We start from the raw sequence: 20,389 nt of genomic DNA on the forward strand, positions 1-20,389 counted from the left end.
ACTAGAGCAGGAAGAGAAACAGGGCATTTTAGACCAAATGACCCTTATTATCTACGTTTGATATTTTTCAAAGCATCGCAAAACCCACCATTTCATTTGACTCTTAGAACCATCATGTGCCGGGCTGCCTGGCGATGCCCTCCTCTCTCCAACAGGGACAGTGAGGCCCAGCACTGACCGCGTGACTAGGACAAGGGCAGGACTCAAGCCAAGGCCTTCTTCCACATATCCCAGTGCCAGGCACCTAGGAGGAACACAGGAAATACCTGCTGCCTGCAGGAATGATGACTGAATACAAAATAAAAGTGGGCTCAACAGGAAACCAGAGGTCTAGTCTCTGAATCTTCTTTTAAATCGTTTTTCTTTAGGGCGCCTGGGTGGCTCAGTTGGCTAAGTATCTGTTGATTTCAGCTCAGGCCACACTCAGGGGGGAGCTGCTTGAAGATTCTCTCTCTCTCCCTCTCCCTTTGCCCCTCCTGCCCAGCTCGCACAAACACGTGCTCTCTCTCTCAAATAAATAAATATATCTTTTAAAAAATATAAATCATTTGTCTTTAAAAACATATGCATAGGGATGCCTGGGTGGCGTAGGCATCCGACTCTTGGTCTCAGCTCAGGTCTTGATCTCAGGGTCATGAGTTCCAGCACCGCATTGAGCACCACACCCAGCACGGAGCCTACTTAAAAAAAAAAGACGGTGGTACACCTGGGTGGCTTGGTCAGTTGAGCGTCTGCCTTTGGCTCAGGTCATGATCCCAGGGTCCTGGGATCGAGTCCCTCATTGGGCTCCTTGCTCAGTAGGGAGCCTGCTTCTCCCTCTGCCTCCAGCTCCCTCTGCTTGTGCTCTCTCTCTCTCTAACAAATAAATAAAATCTTACCAAAAAATGCATAGTACTGACCAGTCAACGAAGAACTCCAAGTAACCTTCATTTGGTTTCTCCAGCTTCGGTGTCCCCATTTCTGCTTTCACTCCCACCAAGATGTCTGTGTGACCCTGAGGACATATGCAAGAAGGGTCCTCACTCAGGGCAGGTAGCCAGATACCCAACCACCAACCTCCTCTCCCAAACTAGGACCCCAGGGGACTCTTTTAGGAGCCCTGCAAAGGAACTTGGGAAGTGGCCCTTTGAAAAAGTAAGGGGTCCTTCAGATCTAGACAGATGCTCTCCCAGAGTCTGCCTTGGGTCTTGGATTCCCTGGAAAGATATGCACTCCCAAAGCCCAGAGGGGCCTGTGGCTGGCTCCCTAGGGCCTGCCCATCCTCCCTCTGGGCACAGACTGTGGTCACAGTACTCACCAGCTTGACCCTGGCAGACCCACTGGTGTTAGACACCACATCGGTTTCCACTTCGACATATCGGTAGTCCTCACAGCCACGGCCATCCACACGGAGGTCTTCCTAAGGGCAACAACCACAACTCTAATACAACCACCACCAAACCACCAACAGACTTCTAAACTCGTTCACGCCATTTCCCCCAAGGAACTAGGCAGTACAGCGTCCCTGCTCTCTTAGCGAATCACCCAGAATTCTGTCCTCGTAGCGAGGAACGATATTACTATTTTACGTGTGAGGGAATGAAGGCTCAGAGAAGTAAAGCGATGTATCCCAGGTCCCACGGCTGGTGAGAGCGAAGCTGGGTTTCCACCCAGGCCTGACGAAGAGCAAAGTCCATACTACATCCCACTACCCCAAACAGGCACACGAACAGACAAAATCTGAACGAGAGACAAAATAGGCTGCCTCTTCCCAAATCGGCAATTCCCAAATTGCGCCAGGAAGTATGTGTTGTCAGAGCTACAACTGTCTCAGCTGTGGCCCCCTTGCCCCCCTAAACTCAACAAAATCCACTCTGTGGACAGCCAAAGATACCCAGCTCTTCTCTTCTAAACCAGGCATTCTCGAGAATAGGGACAGCACACTTCAGCCCGAGGGCCACCTGCCTCTGTGAAACGTTTTACTTTACTGGAACACAGCCACGCCTGCTCCTGGAGGCAGTCTGTGGCTTTCAAGCTACAATGGCAGAGTTGAGTGGTTGTGATGGAGATCTTCTAACCTACGAGGCCCAAGTCTTCACTGTCCAGCCCTTTACAGGAAAAGTTTGCCGACCCTTGCTGCAGAAGATGGATTTCAGAATGGTCTACGTACTGCTACCCCTTATCCCCGTGTATTTACTTCTTCTGTTATTTACTTCTATCAATATAATTCATGGATATCTGTTTTATGCTGCGGCTGTAATCCAATACTGTCATCACTTATGCTGTTGCTCAAAGTGTTCCAGATTTGGCCACTGGGGGTTCCTCTGGGTTGGTTCCTGCATTCTTTCAACATGCCCATGATCTTTTTTGAGCACATCTTTACTTCTGACAAGACAAGATGTTCCAGCCTCTAGTATTTCTCCCTGCCCCAGCCATGGGATCCGTCCTTTCTCCGAGGTGTCCTGGTTCCTTTCACTGAAGAACGGTGCTTTAAAAACCAGGATCTGGTTGCTAAGTAAGTTCATTGCTACTGGGGTATCATTGCTTCCAGAACTTCTTCGCAGACAGAGCTAGATAACATATATGTTCGCTAACCCACACAGCTGTATTTATTTCTGAGTCTATCTACATAACTATTAAAAGGCCACGTGTTCACAGTGATAGTTGGTTCTAACCTTCCCGCTTGTCTTATTTGTAAATTCTTTCTCAGAAAGTGAGAAACCTGGCTCCCATTATCCACAATATATTTATGTATTTGTTAAATCTTGAGAAACAAATTTACTAATGGAGAATAGTATTTGTGTAGAGTTCTTTTCCTCTTTAGCCTTACACTGCCCACCCAGAATCCTGTTTTCCAGTTGTCTTCCTCACCCTTCAGTGTGGCTCTGCTATTCCCCTGCACCTGTGAGGTTCATCTGTAACTGTCTGTGCTCCAACGTGGGTCCCTCACATCCTGGCTACTTTAAAATTACTCATTAATTTTTGGGGTATGTGGACTATCACCATGACTCTAGGAGTCAAAGTTTTCAGAAAAGCTGTGCTCAGGGAAAGGCCACTCTCCCCTCAGCCCTACTTTCTAGCTCTTTCCCATCCACCCCAGGCAGTCTGTTTAATTGCTGGTTCATCGTCCCTGTATTTCCTTTGCACAAATGAGCAAATACATGAATATTTTTTATAATCCTTTCTTTCGTATATGAAGAGTAACACACTATAGATACTGTTTTATACTTTGCTTCTCTCTTTTTTTTGTAAACACTTACTAATACATATGCAGGCAATCACTACACATCAGCTCATGGAAATCTTCCTCATTCTTTGTAAACATCTTTTTTTTTTTTTGAAAGCACTCTTCTTTCAAAAAAAGACTCATTAGCTTCATCAGATTCTCAAAAGGGTTAATGCTCCTCAAAATACTTAAAAACACTGTCCTAAAATACGTAAATGTCACAAATTTACCTTTAAACTGCCTCGCCTAACTCCATATATGACTGACATTTTTATTTGGAGACACTGAAATCCAGTAAAGCACTGCATTCACCCAGCTCTGACCTTCTACCCTGTTTCTACTCTTTCTGTATCCCACTCCTGTTAATGCAGAGAAAATAAACATCACAAGTCCGTTTGAAGTCCCTTTGCAGCTCGTCCACTCCCCAGGCCATCCCCTCCCTGGAGGTAGTCCCCATCTTGAGTCTGGGGAGACCTGTACTTAAAAAGCAAAAGAATTTCAAGTCTAGGCAATGAACCTCCAGGGAGGAACTCCATAAAGTGATCCCTCTTCACTGGAGGATCCCAAAACAAGGTAACTGTCTCTTGACAACCCCACCCACAGAACAGGAAAGGCTTCCTAGGTCGATCTCTGATGCCCCATCCCCCAGGTGTGCCCTGTGAGGAAAGTGAGAACAGGGCCCAGAAGCATCAGTTAAGAAGACTCCTGCCTGAGTTGCAGGGCGGGTGCAAGTGTGAGCAATCACTAGGAGTATTAGTCAGGGGCTCCTGGCCTGGTTCTGCCATAACTAGCTGCTTGACCTAGGACGGGATGCTCGAGACTAGTTTCCTCCTTTGTACAAAGATGGACATTGAATTAGAAGGCCTCAATGGTGCTTCTCTAATTCTACAGATCTATAAATTAAAACAGCCACAATAATTTGCAAAAACTAATAGTAGCTACTCTCTAATGTGCATTTACTATATTTGGGATAACGTGCTAGGAACGCTACACAGTTGACACATTTAACTCTCACAATAACCCTGTAAGATAGCTTTTTCTCATTCCATTTTACAAATGAGGAAAGAGGTTGAAAGATGCTAAATGTCTGGCCCAGGTCACATGGCCAATAAGGAGCACTTGAACTCCAAGCCAGGGCTCTTAACCCACAATTCCACATGGTCCCCTGCATCCTAAAGGGTCTCTTCCCTGGGCCACAGGAGACAGCACAGGCCTCCCTCAAAGAGTGAACTGCTGGCTCTACCAGTTGGTCCTAATGATGCAAAAAACAACTCTGAACGCAGGGAGGCCACAAGGTGACAGGGCTTCTAACTGCGGCTTTAAAATACCACTTCTCTGGAAAGATCTAGTCACTACCCTTTGTAGCGACAACGCCTTGTTCCAGGATGGGGCTGGGAGGGGGTCAGAAAACCAGGCCTTACCAGGTACTGTCTTTCTAGCCTTTAAACTACTCTGCTCCCTGGGGAAGGATCACTGGGAAAGGCTCAGGTGACAAGTAAGAAACAAACAAAAAGCTACACATTTTCCTTTCCAAGGATGCACAGAGTATATATATTTTTTTCATAGAAAAAAAAAGCATCCAAGAGAATAGGAGAAAAACCAAAAAAACAAATTAGTCCACGAATCACTGCACTCAGGACTTTTTTCTTTTTTAATCCAGCTTTCCTCATAAAAGGCTTAAAAATTACCCAAACCTGCTTGGTCTGGCTCAGAGCCAGACACCCTACCAAAATGTTTATTCACCAGTAGTACTCAGAAGAAAGGAATTAATTCATGTGTGACCATTTAAACAGGGGCTGCCCTGCAGTGAAAGCTCCATCCAAAAACCCAACACAGATGTCAACAAGTGCTGGGCACCACCATGGAGTGGAGGACAGGGTTGTCCTTCTTGATAGAGGGGGCTGGGACAGCGCCCAGTGACTTTCCAGTTGTTTCTCACCCAATCACAACACCCCTGCTAGTTGGGTGTGGTGTGGTAGAGTCACCTCCAACCCATATATATATATATATATATTTTTTTTTTTTTTTCTTAAAGATTTATTTACTTGAGAGCAAGAGAGAGAAAAAGAGCATGCTCGGGAGAGGGGCAGAGGAAGTGGGAGAGAGAATCCCAAGCAGATTCCCCACTGAGCACGGAGCCTGATGTTAGGCTCCATCCCACAACCCCGAGATCACGACTTGAGCCAAAACCAAGAGTTGGACGCTCAACCAATGGTCACCCAGGCTATATTTTAAATCTCTCCTGTCACATACCAGCTTTGTGACCTTGCGCAAGTTAGCTCCTCAACAGCTTGGAGTCCGTCTCTTTGTCTGGAAAGCAGGAATCACCCCAACCTCACAGAATTGTAGAACCCAAAAGCCAGGAATCATTTAGGGGACCCTCAGCACAGTGTAGCACACTGAAGTGCCCCCTGCACAGTTCCCTTCTCCTGCTTCTGGGGCGGGTAGTAGCTCACCAAATCCTCGACAACAGCCCTGCAGGGAGCTTATGGATGAGGTAGGTCACTGAGGCACCCGTTTCACTGCCTGTGGCAGAGTGGAAGGACAAGGGACTCCACCCAGAGCCACTTTCCTCAGACTCAAGTAACCCAGTCCTATCACTCACTAAAGGAAGCTGACAGGTCAGCTCTACTAACCTAACACGCTTGGAAGAATTTAGACTGTGGCCTTGGCAGTGAGGTTAACCCCCCATTACCTTGCTCTGACCTGTCCAGCACCTTGGACCTGCTACAGAATGGAGACTAGAATGCTTCTCCCACTAGAATGCAACCCCACTTAGGAGAAGGACCACATCAGATCCAGCTCTGCAGGCAGTGGCCCAAGGCACAGCAGGCAAAACCAGATGTCGATCCTCGTTCACCTTCCAAGCGCACTGAGTAGTCCGCAGTTCCTTTCAAGGATGTGATTCCGTTCGCTTCACAAAGTGCCTGGGTGCAGGCTTTTTGTGCCCAGGGCCCGTAAATGGGGGCACAGGGCTCAAAACCAAGAGTCCTGGGGGCTGGCTCTAGCTCTGCATGGCCGGGTTGAGCAGCTGAATACTGACTGCTCAGTTTTACAGCTAAAGACCCCAGTCTCAGCCTTGTTCCCCCTCTTTTGCACTGTTCCGCCAACGATGCCTACAATGAAAGCTAGAGCCACAGAAAAGAAACTAAAACCATCGGCTGAGCTACACCTCCCTTCAACTGCCAGGAAAAATTCTGTAAGATGGCTTTGACAAGGCCCTAAGAGGAATGCCTCTTGGAGGGGCTAATCCATCGCTAGGGCCTGGTCTGAACCTATGAAGGCCAGTCTAATGTCCGGGTCATGGCCACGGCACCAGTAAGCAGACCTCTGAGAAGCCTACCATGCCTCCCACTCCACGGAGACCACAGGACAGAGTCACTGTCCGCCCCCAAGAGCCGGAGCCAGTGGTAGGGGCTTGACCCCAAGCATACAATCCAGAGAGTAACCAGCTCCCCTGGCACGAAACTGACTCTCTCCTTAGAATCTGATCTCTGACCTGAGAAATACTTGAGAAGAAGGGAGCTAAAGAGGAACTGACAGGTCAGGTACAGAGGGAGGCTGAAGAGGCCACCCAGAAGAAAGGCCGGGGCTGGGGGGGTCGGGCGGTGACAGATTTTACCATGATGAAGGGAAGCTGGACAGCAAGTGCTGCAGAGAAGAGATATACTTCAGGAGAGAGAAGTGGAGGTGTCACCACAGACATAAAGACAAGCAGACTGTCACAGGGACCACAGGATCCACGGTGGAGCCCATGAGATGCAATGCCCTGGAGCTGCCTCAAGACTTTCTAGCCCTTGCCACAAATCGGCTTTTTCTCAAGATAATTTAATAATCTCTAGCCCTCAACAGCCCCAGGCTGAACCCCTGGTGCGGTCACTGTGAAGGTTGGGAATACAGTGTGCATGGTTCAGCACAAAGCCATAAGTCTGATGGAAAAAACAAGGTTGGGGGCGCCTGGGTGGCTCCGTCGGTTAAGCAGCTGCCCTCAGCTCAGGTCATAATTCCAGGGTCCTGGGATCGAGCCCCGCATCGGGCTCCCTGCTCGACGGGGAGCCTGCTTCTCCCTCTCCCTCTGCCTGCCTCTCTGCCTACTTGTTCTCTCTCTGTATCTCTCTGCCAAATAAATAAATAAAATCTTTTTTAAAAATTTAAAAAAATATATCAGATTAAAAAAAAAAAGAAAAAACAAGGTTGAAAAGGAGCCAACATCTCTTCAGGGTTGACCACATGCCAGGTACTCTATATTTCCCCATCTCATTATTCCTCACAACCCCATTCTGCCCTCCAGATGGATACAGTCTCATTTTATCAGAGGGAGCTAGCTCTGAAACTCAGGTAAAATTGCTCTCACTGTAAAGGGCGCAGCTGGGAGAGAAGCCCTGCCCATTCGGGCTCCCAGGTCCTCCTGCGAACAAACACAGCAGGAGACCACGTGACCTCAGGCAGGCAGGAGCAGAGACTCCACAGCAGACTCAGCTGGACCAGGCCGGTGGTCTGCCCGTAGATGTCTGCTGCCGGCATCAAAGTCTCCCAACACTTTATGAAAATATCCAACTTCCAGGCTCCAGCCCCAAAGGTACAGAGTCAGAAGGTCCGGGTAAAGCCTGGGAATCTGCACTTTGCGGGTGAATAAAAGGTACTTCAAGACTTCAGAAATCACTGGGCTGAGATGGAGGTTAGCTGTGTCTCCTCCTGAAGAAAACACACATCTAGCCAGTTACTCAAACTCGAAAGCGGGTAAATCTTAGATTCTGCACCCAACTCTAAAATCTGCCCCCCACAATTCCTGAATGTTGCAAATAGAGAGAAAAACAGTTTGAGATACGAGTTGGTATACAAGTTGGTAAAACAAAAGCTGTACAAAGAAAGGCAAATAGGGCTCTAAAGGAACTTATAACAAAAGTGGGGAAAAGGGCGCCTGGGTGGCTCAGGTGGTTGGGCGACTGCCTTCGGCTCGGGTCATGATCCGGGAGTCCCGGGATCGAGTCCCACATCGGGCTCCCTGCTCGGCGGGGAGTCTGCTTCTCGCTCTGACCCTCCTCCCTCTCAGGGTCTCTGTCTCTCATTCTCTCTCTCACAAATAAAATCTTAGAAAAAGAAAGTGGGAAAAATACTGCTTGAAAAGATAACAATACAGTATATATCATGCACTATTTAAAGTCTAGAAAAATGGTGTGGGGTGGAGCAGTGTCCAGAACTTCTAGGACGTCCCCTCTTCCTTCCTGTTTGCTCACATGCTACCAGATGGAAAGAGAAAGAAAGAGAAGTAGAAATGGGGATTCTCTCTGGCCTTTGCTTTGGGAACCCGATTTGAGGACGGGAAGACAATGGCTTTCACTGCAGTAGGAGAACTGCAGGAAAGTCAAGCATGGGCTCTGCAATCACACAGATCTGGATTTCTGTCCCCACTCCATCACGTGCTTTCTGTGTGACCTTAGACCCTGTCTGAGCTCAGTTCTTCACCTGTTAATATAGGGATAATTAATACTCACCCTCAATGCACCAGGTTAACTCCTTCCAAACTGCATCACCTGGACTCCCTTTACTGGCTTGTGTTTGGGTTTGGCCAAGGGAAGGTCCAAAAGGAGACGCCAGGAGCCGCCACGGGACTTGCTCCCCGCGCCCCTATCCCTATTCCCCCTAACTGGGGCCACATTTCTGGGCGTGCTTTCATCTGGCCAAGCCTACAATTTCTGTTGAACAGCTCTTCCTCTACAGTTCTAGCTATCGTTGGCACCTGGTAACACAACTGCCTCCCTTGGCCCCTTCAGCCTAAGGGTAACAGCCACTCCCTGTGGTTGCTAGTCTTTGGCCCCTCAGTCTCTCTTGTCGGTTCCCTGAAAGCCACCCACACCACTATGAAGAGTCACATCACATAAGCCCCCTGAATTACCTGAATGGGATTCCATACTCTCCCAGGACCTGATAGGATTCATCCTCCTTGCTCACAAACTGCTTTCTCTCAAGTGTACCCCATCCTCCCAGTGGCCATTTTTAAGCCTAATGATTCTGTCCATCCTTTCACCTGACCCAAGCCGAAGCAAAGAGATTTTTCTCCCTGGAAACATGACGATGGAACTGAACTAGAAGGGATCGCTTCTTATATACAGAGGAACTGTAATCCCAGGAGCTGAGAGGTAGCCACATTCTTCCTACTACATGGCCTGAGAAACAGAAGACCAGTCTGAAGAGAGGTAAGAATAAAACGAGGCGTAAAAAGCGGCAGAGATGAGCAAGGGAGAGCCTGAAGAGGACCCTGAATTCCTGGAATAACACTTGTAACCCTCTAAAGTATACTTTTTTCGCTTGAGCGAGTTTGTTGGTTACCTTTCCTAGCAACTGAGTCCTCAACATACACTGTGAGGTTAATTTCAACTGCTTCTGGGATGCCTCGGTGGTTCAGTTGGTTAAGTGTCTGCCTTCGGCTCAGGTCATGATCCCAGGGTCCTGGGATCGAGCCCCACATCAGGCTCCCTGCTCACTGGGGAGTCTGCTTCTCCCTCTGCCTGCCGCGCTCCCCGCTTGTGTGTGCACTCCCTCTCTCTGTTGCTCTCTCCCTCTGACAAATAAATTAAATCTTTAAAAAATAATAATTTCAACTGTTTCTAACTACTACCAAACCAAGATGAAATATCCCTGAAATAGTTAAGGAATCAAAGGCTGAAAGGAAAGGGATGACAGAAGCTAAAACTGACCGTACTGGACCAAAGGTGAAAAGTAAAACAAACAAACAAAAAAACACAAGTAGGTCTACAGATAACAGGCAAGAACAGGATTCTGGTTAGGTATGTATAAGATGCACTGCCTGCACTCAAAGACCAACAAAACAAAAGTTGAGGTGATTTTAGAACTGAGTCAGTGGAGATCCCATGGGAAGCTTAATCACTTGCCTTCTGACCTTTATTCAGATGGTGTCGATTCTGTTTCCCTCCTCCATAAATATAGCAAATTTGTAGCCAACACTAATAGTCCTTAGGAAGAGATTTATTTAAAGTCAGTTACTCTGCGTGGCTCCATGACACACAGAGCAAAGCATTTGTGTGGCCCTAATATTAGGTTCATGGTACTGGTAAGACAGAGGTTTAACTTTAAAAATGAAGAGTGTCCAACTGACCTCCCTTTTAAGACCCACCTTACTCAATCAATGTCACTGAGTACCTACTAAGCACTGGACACTGGCTAGGTTTTATTTTTTTTATTTTTTTTAAAGATTTTATTTATTTATTGGACAGAGAGAGACACAGAGAGAGAGGGAACAGAAGCAGCGGGAGAAGGAGAGGGAGAAGCAGGCTTCCCGCGGAGCAGGGAGCCCGATGTGGGGCTCGATCTCAGGACCCTGAGATCATGACCTGAGCCGAAGGCAGACGCTTAACGACTGAGCCACCCAGGCACCCCACTGGCTAGGTTTTAAAGGTACCAAATAACAGATTATTACCTACCAAGATCCATGAGGAAGAAGTGACTGCACCTCTAAACCCCCTAAGATCAGGCATCTAGCCACCTCCACAACCTGATCTCCCACCACTACCCCCAGCCCATCCTTGTGGCTCCACACTTCCTCCAAGAGCCTTTGGATTCGGCATCTCTTCCTCCTGGAAGGCTCAAGCCTACTTAATTCTTAAGTATGCTGAGAGCTCATTTCAAATACTATTTCCTTAGGGAAGCCTACTCTGACTTCCTGGACTAGACCAGGTCCCTGATTTTTTTTCCTTCACAGCTACTAGTACAATTTTACATACAAACACAAAAATATATCTGTAATTTCTGTCTCTTCCTTCTAGCATGGGAGCTATATAAGGGCAGCCTCCTTCCCATCCCTTGAGTCTAGCTTAGTTCTAGGTTGAATGAATGAATACGGAGTCCTGAAAATATACACAGGAAGGACACGACATGGATTTAAGGGAGCAATTCCGCCTCCTTAGGGAAGCCTTCAGAGCATCACAGCCCCCAAAATTGTATAGCTCCTTTGACCTCCACTAACTATGCCACTCCCTTAGCATATATGTTATATTCCGTTGCCTTTACTTTATTCATCTTTGAAATAATAAAGGAATCAATGGCTGACGGAAAGGGGACGCCAGAAGCTGAATTTGACCATACTGGACTGAATGTGAAAAGTAAAATGCAAAATGATTAGGTCTCTACAGCCAAGTTCAGGATTCTCATTAGGCTTTACCGAGACGTCTGGGGATGTCTCTAACCTGGGCAGGTTACAAATCTCTAACCTGGAAAGGACACACTTGGCTTTCCTTGGTAGCTCATTACACCCAACATTCTCCCAACTCTCGCTCTGAAGTGGTCTTGACTCCAGGAACTTAAAACTGACCACAGAAGATCTAAATACAGTTACAGCTGCCTCTAAGGATCTTAGAACTAAATGCCACTGGCTGTAGAGCCGCTTTTTAAACATTCTTCCCCCTTTATTTGTAAGGAAATTTATATTTTTCAAAGCGCTTTCACCTCATTCCCTTCTCTCCCTGTGCTTCCCAACCACGAGGTAAGGAAGAGCGGGCCAGAAGCCTACCGCCAACCCCCGTTTCGTAGCAGAGAAAAGCGAGGCTCAGCCCAGTGATGCGACTCCCGAAGGCCCTGAGGGCGGTGCTCCCTCGCTAAGAAGCGGCCTCAGGGACTGCCTTTCCACCCAGGTTTGGAACCTTGTAGACGCGGAAGGCTTCAAGTACACACACAGTCCTAAGTGGACCCTCGCCGTGGGGTCCTAAATACACACGCTTTGCCGGCTTCGTACTGCAAACGCCGGCCGCAGGGCTGTCTAATCACCAGGTAAACCCAGCACGCCGCCTGGCCGCCTCCTCCCGAGCGAACCGAGGGCGCGCCGCCACCCGCAGCGCCAGGGGAACCCGGTGGCTGACGCCGCGGCGTAGCTACCTGAACGCCGTGCACGATATACACCTTCTCCGCCTCACTCAGCGCCACGGACGCCATGCTGCCGAGCCGCCCCGCTCGTCGACGTCATCTGCGCGCGTCGCCCCCGCGCCGGCCGCGCCCCCCTCCCACGCGCCCGTGCGTCATCAGCCTGCGCGGCGGCCGCTCCTGCAGCCACCGCTGCTGCCGCCACCGCCGGCAGCTCGATGGGCTTCTCCTGTGCGCCGCCCGGTGTCTGGACGAGTCCGGGAAGCCGCGGCGCCTCGTGCCGGGGAGCCATCGCTGCAGCCCGAGGTCGGGTCCCGGGTCGGGGGCTGCAGGGGGAGGCGACGGCGGCGGCGAAGGGAGCCCCACCGGGGGCCTGGCGCTGGGGAACTGCCTCCGGCTTCACGGTCAGTTGGGAGGGGGAACTGGGGTTGAGTGAAGAGGCTGGGGTGAGGCCAGAGGCGCGGGCCGGGGCCGGAGCTTAGGACTCGCAGTGGCAGAGGCGCGCGTCGCAGTTTGCTCAGAGCTGGAGTTGAAGTAGCAGAGAGAGAGAGAGAGAGAGAGAGAGAGAGAGAGAGAGAGAGAGAGTGTGTGTGTGTGTGTGTGTGTGTGTGTGTGTGTGTGTGTAAGAGAGAGAAAGAGAGAGAGACCTGAAAGAGACTGACCCCGAGCGAGGAGAGGCGGACGTCAGGGTTGGGCTGAGGGGCTGTCTCCTTGCTCTCCTCCCCTCTTCCCCCCACCCCCCGCCCTCCGTCCCGCATTTCCCTAGTCCCTTAGGGTGGTTGAAAAGAAGAGGCGGTGAAGCCCTCTTTACTTCGTTCTCGGTGGGAAAGGTCCGGGCCGGGAGTGAGTGCCCACTAATCCCGAGGCGTCCTTACTCCACCCCAAGGATCCCACCCGTGCCCCCTCTCTCTGGGGCTGACCAGACGCTGACCCAGAACCTTGCAGGATCCCCCTTGCCCGAAGTGGTCGCTGGAGCATTGTCCCAAAGAGAGGAGGGGGCAGAGTCTTGGTAACTGGCGCTGGCGAGGGCCACAGTGCCCAGGGTCCCCAGCCCTTCCCAGCAATGGCAGGAAGCCTGGGCTTGATGGTGTGGTCGCTGGGAGCTATAGACAGCTGTGGGGTGGGGGGGGCGAGGGGAGCCAGCCCTGGCGGTGGCCAAGTGGGAGTAGGGCCTTGGATATCCAGAATGGATACCTGCAAGGTGAATATAGGGTCACTGAAGGAGCCCATTAAGGTGAGGCAAGATAGGGTATGGTACAGATTTTAAAGAGGTCATGTGGATAAATGGGGGAAAGTTAACCCAAAGTGATTGAAGCAAGGATCTGATGACTTTTCCAAATGTCCCTCTTTTAAGGAGCCTTCCTGTTCTCAAAAAGTGAAAATACAGTAACCCTTGACAGCTTGATCATCTAACAAATGTATTTCTCAGCTAGTAGCTTCCATACTGTCTCATAGGTAACTATTGAGAGCTTACCATGGATGGGCTTTGTGCCAACTTTGGAACACTAAAACAAATAAAACACAACTTCTGCCCAGAGAAGCTTCACAGGCAGAGGGAAAGGCTCTAGGGTCAACATAACCACAGAACATGGTTAAGAACTACGATGATGGCACCATGAGCATAGTGGGATTAGGGAGGTGGGCCAGAGGAGGGTACAGGGAAGAAGTACCTGCCCATATTCTTAAGCCCAAAATAAATGATCACTTCCTAGTAGACTGGACATCAGTTGTTTCTTGTCTCCATGGTTCTCTTATGGGTGTGCGTACAGGGTTGGACTTTGCCCTCTAGGGAAATTGGGAGAGGAAGCTGGAAGGTTTTTCTTACGAATGAAAGCACAGGTGCCCCACCCGTCATGGTACGTAGGAATCTTTGTGTGGTTGGACACCTGGTTTCTATGTGAGGAGCTTTGTGATGAGATAACAAGGGACTGCTGATGTTAGAAATGATATTTTGTTCTAGAGATTACTCAGAAAGTAGAGACCATGAACATGGAATTTTAGTAGCTAGGATATCTAAGAGGATTGAGGATTTAAAAAGTGGCAGCAAATGGACAGATCAGAAAAGACAGAAGAATCTGGGTTGGATACCATGGAGTCATCTTTATATAAAGATCTTTCAATATGTCTTCGAAAATATAGAACATCTATTTGAACCATTGCCCTGGCAATTGACTAAAGGTTGCTTGCTGGAGAAGAGTTGGCAGTATTTGCTAAATAATATTATGAATGATGTCTCACATGTTAGGCTAAGTAGGTCTGAGAGGTGTAAACAGTGAAATGTTTATTTTAAATTCTCTACTGAAACAATGACACCTTCACTAACCGTTATATTTCAGTGCTGCCAGAACATTTTTTACCATGTTTGTTGTGATAATTTTTAAAACTCAAAAATTCAGAGTTCTTTTTTGGTTATTAAAGCAAGACAAAGAATGCATGTTAGCCAGAAAAATCAAGAAGCCAAGAATAACACCTTAGTCTATAAAACCAGCATGTTTTTCCATCATTGTCAGATTCTTGGCCGGGGCGGGGGGGGAGGGGGGCAGGGCATATTGTTTTGTAGGTCTGTCCATTCTGAATCTCTGTACTCTGTTAATTTTATTTAACATTAACTTACATTAACATTAACATAACATAGTGCTCATTAGGTGCCAAGCACTGTTCTAAAGCACTTTACAATGATTAACTGATTTGGTCCTCACGAGAGCCCTATGAGGCAAGTACTATTGTCCCTATTTTACAGACTGGGAAACTGAGGTGCAGAGAGGTTGATTATCTTGATCAAGGTCACAGGTCACATGACTAGAAAGTGCCAGAGCTGGGATTTGAGACCAAGCAATCCAACCCCCATACTTGCCCTCCTAACCATCCTTTATGCAGTCTCCCCACCAGACTATACTTCATTTGCCAAAGTATTTGGTGAAGGAGGCCTATGTTTGTTATGGAATTGTTAACTGCCCTGTAGGCTGTAGTTAGTTTTTATTCCAAAAGCAGGGAGTCTATTCAAGCATAAATTCACATCCCTTGAATCCTTATTCTAAAGGAACGTTGAACGTGGTGCTGAAGGGATGCTCCTATGTCTCTTTCAGCCAACCCTGGTTAGATAAGGGGAAAGGTTACATACAGGCCAAGTGGAGCTTAACTCAGAGGAGCTGAGAAGAGCCCTCAACAACAGAGAAGGCTGATGGATTTGGGACTGATGATGGGGCAAGGCATGGAGACCCAGATGCCAACCATGTGCCTTGCTCCCAGAATAGACATCTAGAAGCTCTTCAAACAGGAAGTATTTGTTTGCATGCCTGTGAGTGTCATGTTCTTGTAGACTCAAAGAGATGGGAAACTGAAAACATACCTGCCTAAAAGGAGTTGAGGATTTACTCTAGCTAGAGAGCCCAGGCACTCAACTAGCGCATAAACAAGACAATGAAATAAAGTGCCCAATTGAGCCAGTGTGGTAATTAGACGTGAGGCCAACCTATAATAAGGTGCTAATTGTGCAGGCCAGGTATCAAGGGCGAGAGGTAAAGAGCTGCTGCTAGCCACTAGCAGGCAACAGTGACATTACAGAGGTGAAGTAAATCTGTCCCACCTAACCTTGGTTAATTAAAGCAATAAAAGCCAGTTACAGAAGAGCTTGGGGCAATGCTGAATCCATGGTGCTGAAGTTGCAGAGAGCTCTTAAAAGCCCAGCAGGGGAACATCTTCCCAGCCTCAAAGAGAGGTAGTCAAGTACGAGGCCTTTACCTCTGCATTTTCACAGTTAGCCCAGCACTGCAGAAAAGCAAAATCGAGTGACTATTTTCCCTATAGATCTGTTTCCTTTAAACACTTTGATTTGCCCTGACTGTGCCTTGTCTGAAGAAACACTCGATATAAATAACCTGTCAGTCAGGCCGACAGGTCTGTGGCTGTCTTGCTTTTCCAGAAATTACAACTCGTAATTACAGTGGTAGAAAAATTGATAGGACTACGTCGGGTAAAGCTTATTCTCATTTAGAGGAACGGACTTCATGTGTGTTCATTTTGAGAGGGTAGCAGGGTGCTTCTTAGGTCTTTAGGGCATGTGTGAACAAACGGGGGGGGGGGTCACATATTCTGATTAGCAAATCTGGAAATACTTAAACACACACACACATGCTAATAGCCCCGGAATCCGAATAGAAGTGGAGCAGTGAGGTCTGGATATTGACCTGCTGGGCGGGGGAGGGAAGCAAATGCCATGCTGCCTCTAGTTTCTTCCTGTTTTTGCATGTTTTTAATCACTTACTTTCCTCTTTGGAAGCAGATTTCCAGAGACAAATGGCCAGGTTATTCCTGGCTCTCAACTGTGAAGTTAAGAAGGCTCCAGTTCCCTGTCCCACCTAATTCAGTTATCCATCCAAGAAATGCCAGGAAATACCAGGAAAACGCCATCTTTTCATAGTCTCCTCCAAACCATAAACCTTTCTGGTATGTAGAAACTTGGCAATTGAACTCTGGATTTTTCTGGGCTACCTGAGACATGAATTTCTCCTGGTCAGGGTCTGTGGGGCCGGAATCCCTTTGGGTGGGATAGGTATCTCACCTTAGAAAAACAAGCCTAGTGGGACAGATGCAGTTCTGGCCACCGTTTGGTTGCCGTAACTTTTGACTTGGCTATGGACAGAGCATATGCTTCTAAACCGAGAAATACCAGCAGAAAAATCTAGAAAGCCAAGATGATTAGGAAGAAAATGATCTACCGGTGCAAAGACTACTGGTTGTCTATTCTGGTGATCTGGGCTTTGCCGGAGATAATTTTTTTGTGATTTTGAGCAGGTCTGTTAACCGTTCTAAACCTCATTTTACCCTAAAATGTGTATCTTACCAAGATGGTAAAGCTCAGAACTGATCATGGATATACATATATTTAAACGATGTAAAATGGTCCTACTTCACTTTAAAGATTTCTCTGTCAGCACTTTGTAATATTTGGTGCATTTTGGTAGTGCTTTTTCCACTCTGAAAAAAAAAATTAAGTGAATTAACAAAAGGGAATGGTAATTGGTTGAAAAACTGAGCATGCTCAGGAAAATGGCCAACAGTTATTGGTGGATTTCTTTCTGTATAGGAACAAAGAACGGGGACCGGAAGTTAAGGGATGCTTTTGGTAAACATAAAATCCAAGAAATTAACAAAGAAAATTTGTTCATGAGAACAGAGGAGTCAGAATCTTAACCCCGCAAGGGATCTTAGCACGCAGCTCAGTCTTCCCTCATTTTATAGATGAGGCCACTGAGGCCCAGAGAGGGCAACTGTCTGGCCAGAAATTGGAGGTAGTGAACCGCAGGAGTGGGAGTGGAACTGTGGCCTCCTGACTCCAAGCCCAGTCTGTATTCACTTAGCACTAGCCTCCCTTCTGTCTCCGAAGCCCTCAAGTAAGGAGGCAGGGGCTGTGGACGTGGACAGCCCAATTCCTTGGTCCCAAGCTCTTCCCAAGGCTCCGCTCTGGCATGGCACTTACGGGTGCCTGGGATGAGTGGCATCAGCAGGGATCTAAAGCTAAATGGCTTCCCTTCTTGCCTCCCGGTGCCATTGCAGTAACTGGTTCTCTTGCTTTCCCCTCTCTCTTCTCTCAGATCCCTCCAAGGGCCTTCTGCTTTTCGTCCCTAAAAAACCAGGCGCTTACCTGGGTGATGTCACAGTGGCTGCATGTCTGCCCATGGCACAATGTGGGGGCACGTGCCATTTTCAGCACCCTCAGGTGGGACCCTGCTGGTTGGTCTCTGCCTAGCATGGGCGGTCTCTCTCTCCGAAAATACAGCGTGCCGGAACTTGGCCCCCCAGGAAGCATTCTCCAACAGAAGCAGATTTTAGGGATTCAGTCCTAGGGTGACTGTGCCGGCTGAAGCTTCACATCCTTGCTGCTTCCTGGGTTAAGGCAGGATCAGTCCTTCCAAATGTTGGCTAGTGTTCAACCAGGGCCCCACCTTAGAGGACAGAATGCTTAAGTTCAGGCCTGTGGCCTGTGAACGCTGCCACGCGTGGCCCGTCCACTAGCTCCATCTCCGCATAACCATGTGTGGGCAAGAGAGCCAAACAGTAAGTAACCCAAGGTCATGGTGGAGGCACTGGCCCACCTTTCCCTTTTGTTTTCTGGTTATGGGGCAAAATTAATGGTGGCAGTGGGGAGTAAAAAGCAGGCTCTGGAATGAGAGCAGGCTGGGGAGCATACCCTATCTCCACTGCTTCTTTGAAGTATGAACTTAGGCAAATCTCTCCATGCCTCAGTTTCTTCCTCTCAAAAAGGGGATGGGAAAGCCAGGGTCTGTATCTACAAGATAGAGCAGATGTGAAGATCAAAGAGGAGGAGACATGGGCGCACAGGTGGCAGGTAATAGACACATAGGAAGAATCAGGGCCCCACTCTTACATTCAGCATGCCTCCCGCTGTAGCAGGAACCAGGCAGAACGCCCAGCTGAGAAGCTACTCTGCCAGAGGCCAGTGCACCTGATTAGGAAGGTTCACTGTGAGAGTAACACATTCATTGACAAGCAGTGTTGAAATTAGCTGGGCTGGTGATACATTGTTGCCCTTGGGAAGATTTTGTTGCTGGGTTGCAGACTTCTGGAAGGAGAGGAGTTCATGCAGGGACATAGCTGCACAAGCCAGGGGTAAATACTGTCCACTAAACTGAGGGGGGAAGTTAGTCACCTCTCTAACCATTCTATGGAACTTGAGCTCACTCCTTGAGCTTCATTTCTTTACTCATCTAGAGAACAGGCTGGACCAGAGTTTGGAAGAGGTCAGGTAGTCCTTGCAGTCTCTTTCTGAAAGACCGAGCGTTTGAGGGCCAGCGTGTGTAAGGTAGTCTGGGGGGGTGTCGTGATCCGTTGAAGAGACAGCTGCCAGAAGTCAGTCAAATGGCTCAGAGAAGAAAGAAAAAAAAATTAGGCTTCCAGGAGCTAGTGGAAGGAATGTGTTTTGAGTCCATTTCTTGGGTTTTTCAAAAGAAGTCACAAATCTTAGAGATCTAGTCCTTCCCAGTCACTTTAGAGATGAAGCCATCAAAGCGAAGTTGAAGTGACTTTTCCTCAGGTCCATCAACTGTGTGAGGGAGTAGGAAGCAGAACTCGTGTTTCTTGCTTGGTTATTCCTCCCCTCCCCTTTTGGGAAAAAAAGAGAAAAAGCCATGTGCTGTGCTCAGACTGTGGTCTGTCGTGGCAAGCAGAGCTGGTTTTGAGTCCTGGCCTTACCACTCCCTTGCTGTGTATGACCTTGGGAATATTACCCAAGACTTCTGCACCTCACTGGGTTGAAGTGTAAGAAGGTCGAGGTGCTGGGTTGTTGTAAGAATTACAATGAGCTGCTTTATCTAAGTCCTCAATCATCATAGGCATTTGGTTCATGTTGGTGCCCATCTCCCTTCCTGGAGACAGCACTGCCTGTTTTGTCTAAAACTTTTAGACAAAGTCTCAAATGGACTTCGATTTCCTCATCTATGGAACAGAAGGAGTTTGGCTAAAATCTAATAGATGGGTCTTTAAGGTTTCTTGCAGCTCTAAAATTCTGACCCAGATAGTGATTTTATTTTTAACCAGTTCATCTTATGCATGGTCTTGTTTTATTTTATTTTTTTTAATGTTTTATTTATTTATTCATGAGAGTCAGAGAGAGAGAGAGAGAGGCAGAGGCAGAGGGAGAAGCAGGCTCGCCGCCTAGCAGGGAGCCCGATGCAGGACTCGATCCCAGGACCCTGGGATCGTGACCTGAGCCGAAGACAGATGCTTAACCATCTGAGCCACCCAGGCACCCCATGGTCTTGTTTTAAAGTCTCATTAATTTTCTTCATTATTATAACGTATCATAAAGTACACCTATAAAAGGGGAAAGTAGAATGTGTTACCCAAACAAGTGCAGTTTCTACTGATTCCCAATGTTTGTGACCTATATTGTGGCATCCTCTCTGTGGATGTGATGTAGGAAAGACATGAGGGTTCGAAGCCGATGGCCGAGAGAATTCTTGAGACGTCTTTGGTGCAAAAAGGTGGTTTTTTTAAACCCTGGGGTGGGACCCGTGGGCAGAAGGCTGCACTGGGGTCATGAGGAGTGGCCCATTCTATACTTTCAAGTTGGGAGGGGGTTAGGCATAGTGTAAACCTCCCAGGTATTTTGGAAACAAGGTTTCCAGGATCCTGAGGGGGCTAGCTATTGTTAGGAAAGGTCATTTATTACTGTTTAGTAGAAACTCAGTCATGAGACCCTTCAGATGTATATCAGTGGGTCATATGCTTGGGATGATTGTCAACATGTATCTTGGGGGGTAGAGATAAAGGAAGTTTCCAAAGGAATTT

At 48.0% G+C, this 20,389-nt stretch overlaps 2 protein-coding genes across 7 annotated transcripts in view; one reads left to right on the forward strand and one right to left on the reverse strand.

The window, feature by feature from the left end:
- Positions 1 to 12,176, reverse strand: part of EXOSC7 (exosome component 7) — a 35,257-nt gene extending 23,081 nt beyond the window's left edge. For 2 of the 4 annotated variants that reach the window (XM_088028781.1, XM_028126867.2), the window contains exons 1-4: positions 12,095 to 12,176; positions 1,298 to 1,399; positions 900 to 994; positions 89 to 244 (exon numbers count right to left, since the gene is read on the reverse strand). In XM_088028781.1, coding sequence (XP_087884907.1) covers positions 89 to 244; positions 900 to 994; positions 1,298 to 1,399; positions 12,095 to 12,151 — 410 coding nt within the window. In that variant the 5' untranslated portion in view covers positions 12,152 to 12,176. The remainder of the gene's footprint in view (positions 1 to 88; positions 245 to 899; positions 995 to 1,297; positions 1,400 to 12,094) is intronic. The other 2 variants (XM_088028784.1, XM_088028783.1) reach the window with 1 other exon arrangement.
- A 76-nt stretch (positions 12,177 to 12,252) lies between these two features.
- Positions 12,253 to 20,389, forward strand: part of ZDHHC3 (zDHHC palmitoyltransferase 3) — a 55,813-nt gene continuing 47,676 nt past the window's right edge. For 2 of the 3 annotated variants that reach the window (XM_028126870.1, XM_028086961.1), the window contains exon 1: positions 12,253 to 12,483. The gene's annotated coding sequence lies outside the window, so the exon portion shown is untranslated. Of the gene's footprint in view, positions 12,484 to 16,361; positions 16,526 to 20,389 lie in introns of all 3 variants that reach the window. The other variant, XM_028126871.1, reaches the window with a different exon arrangement.

The sequence above is a fragment of the Eumetopias jubatus genome, unplaced genomic scaffold, assembly GCF_037043125.1.
Source record: "Eumetopias jubatus isolate StellerSeaLion01/CBP00866 unplaced genomic scaffold, mEumJub1_p1.0 scaffold_1, whole genome shotgun sequence".
In the NCBI taxonomy this organism is placed as follows: domain Eukaryota; kingdom Metazoa; phylum Chordata; class Mammalia; order Carnivora; family Otariidae; genus Eumetopias; species Eumetopias jubatus.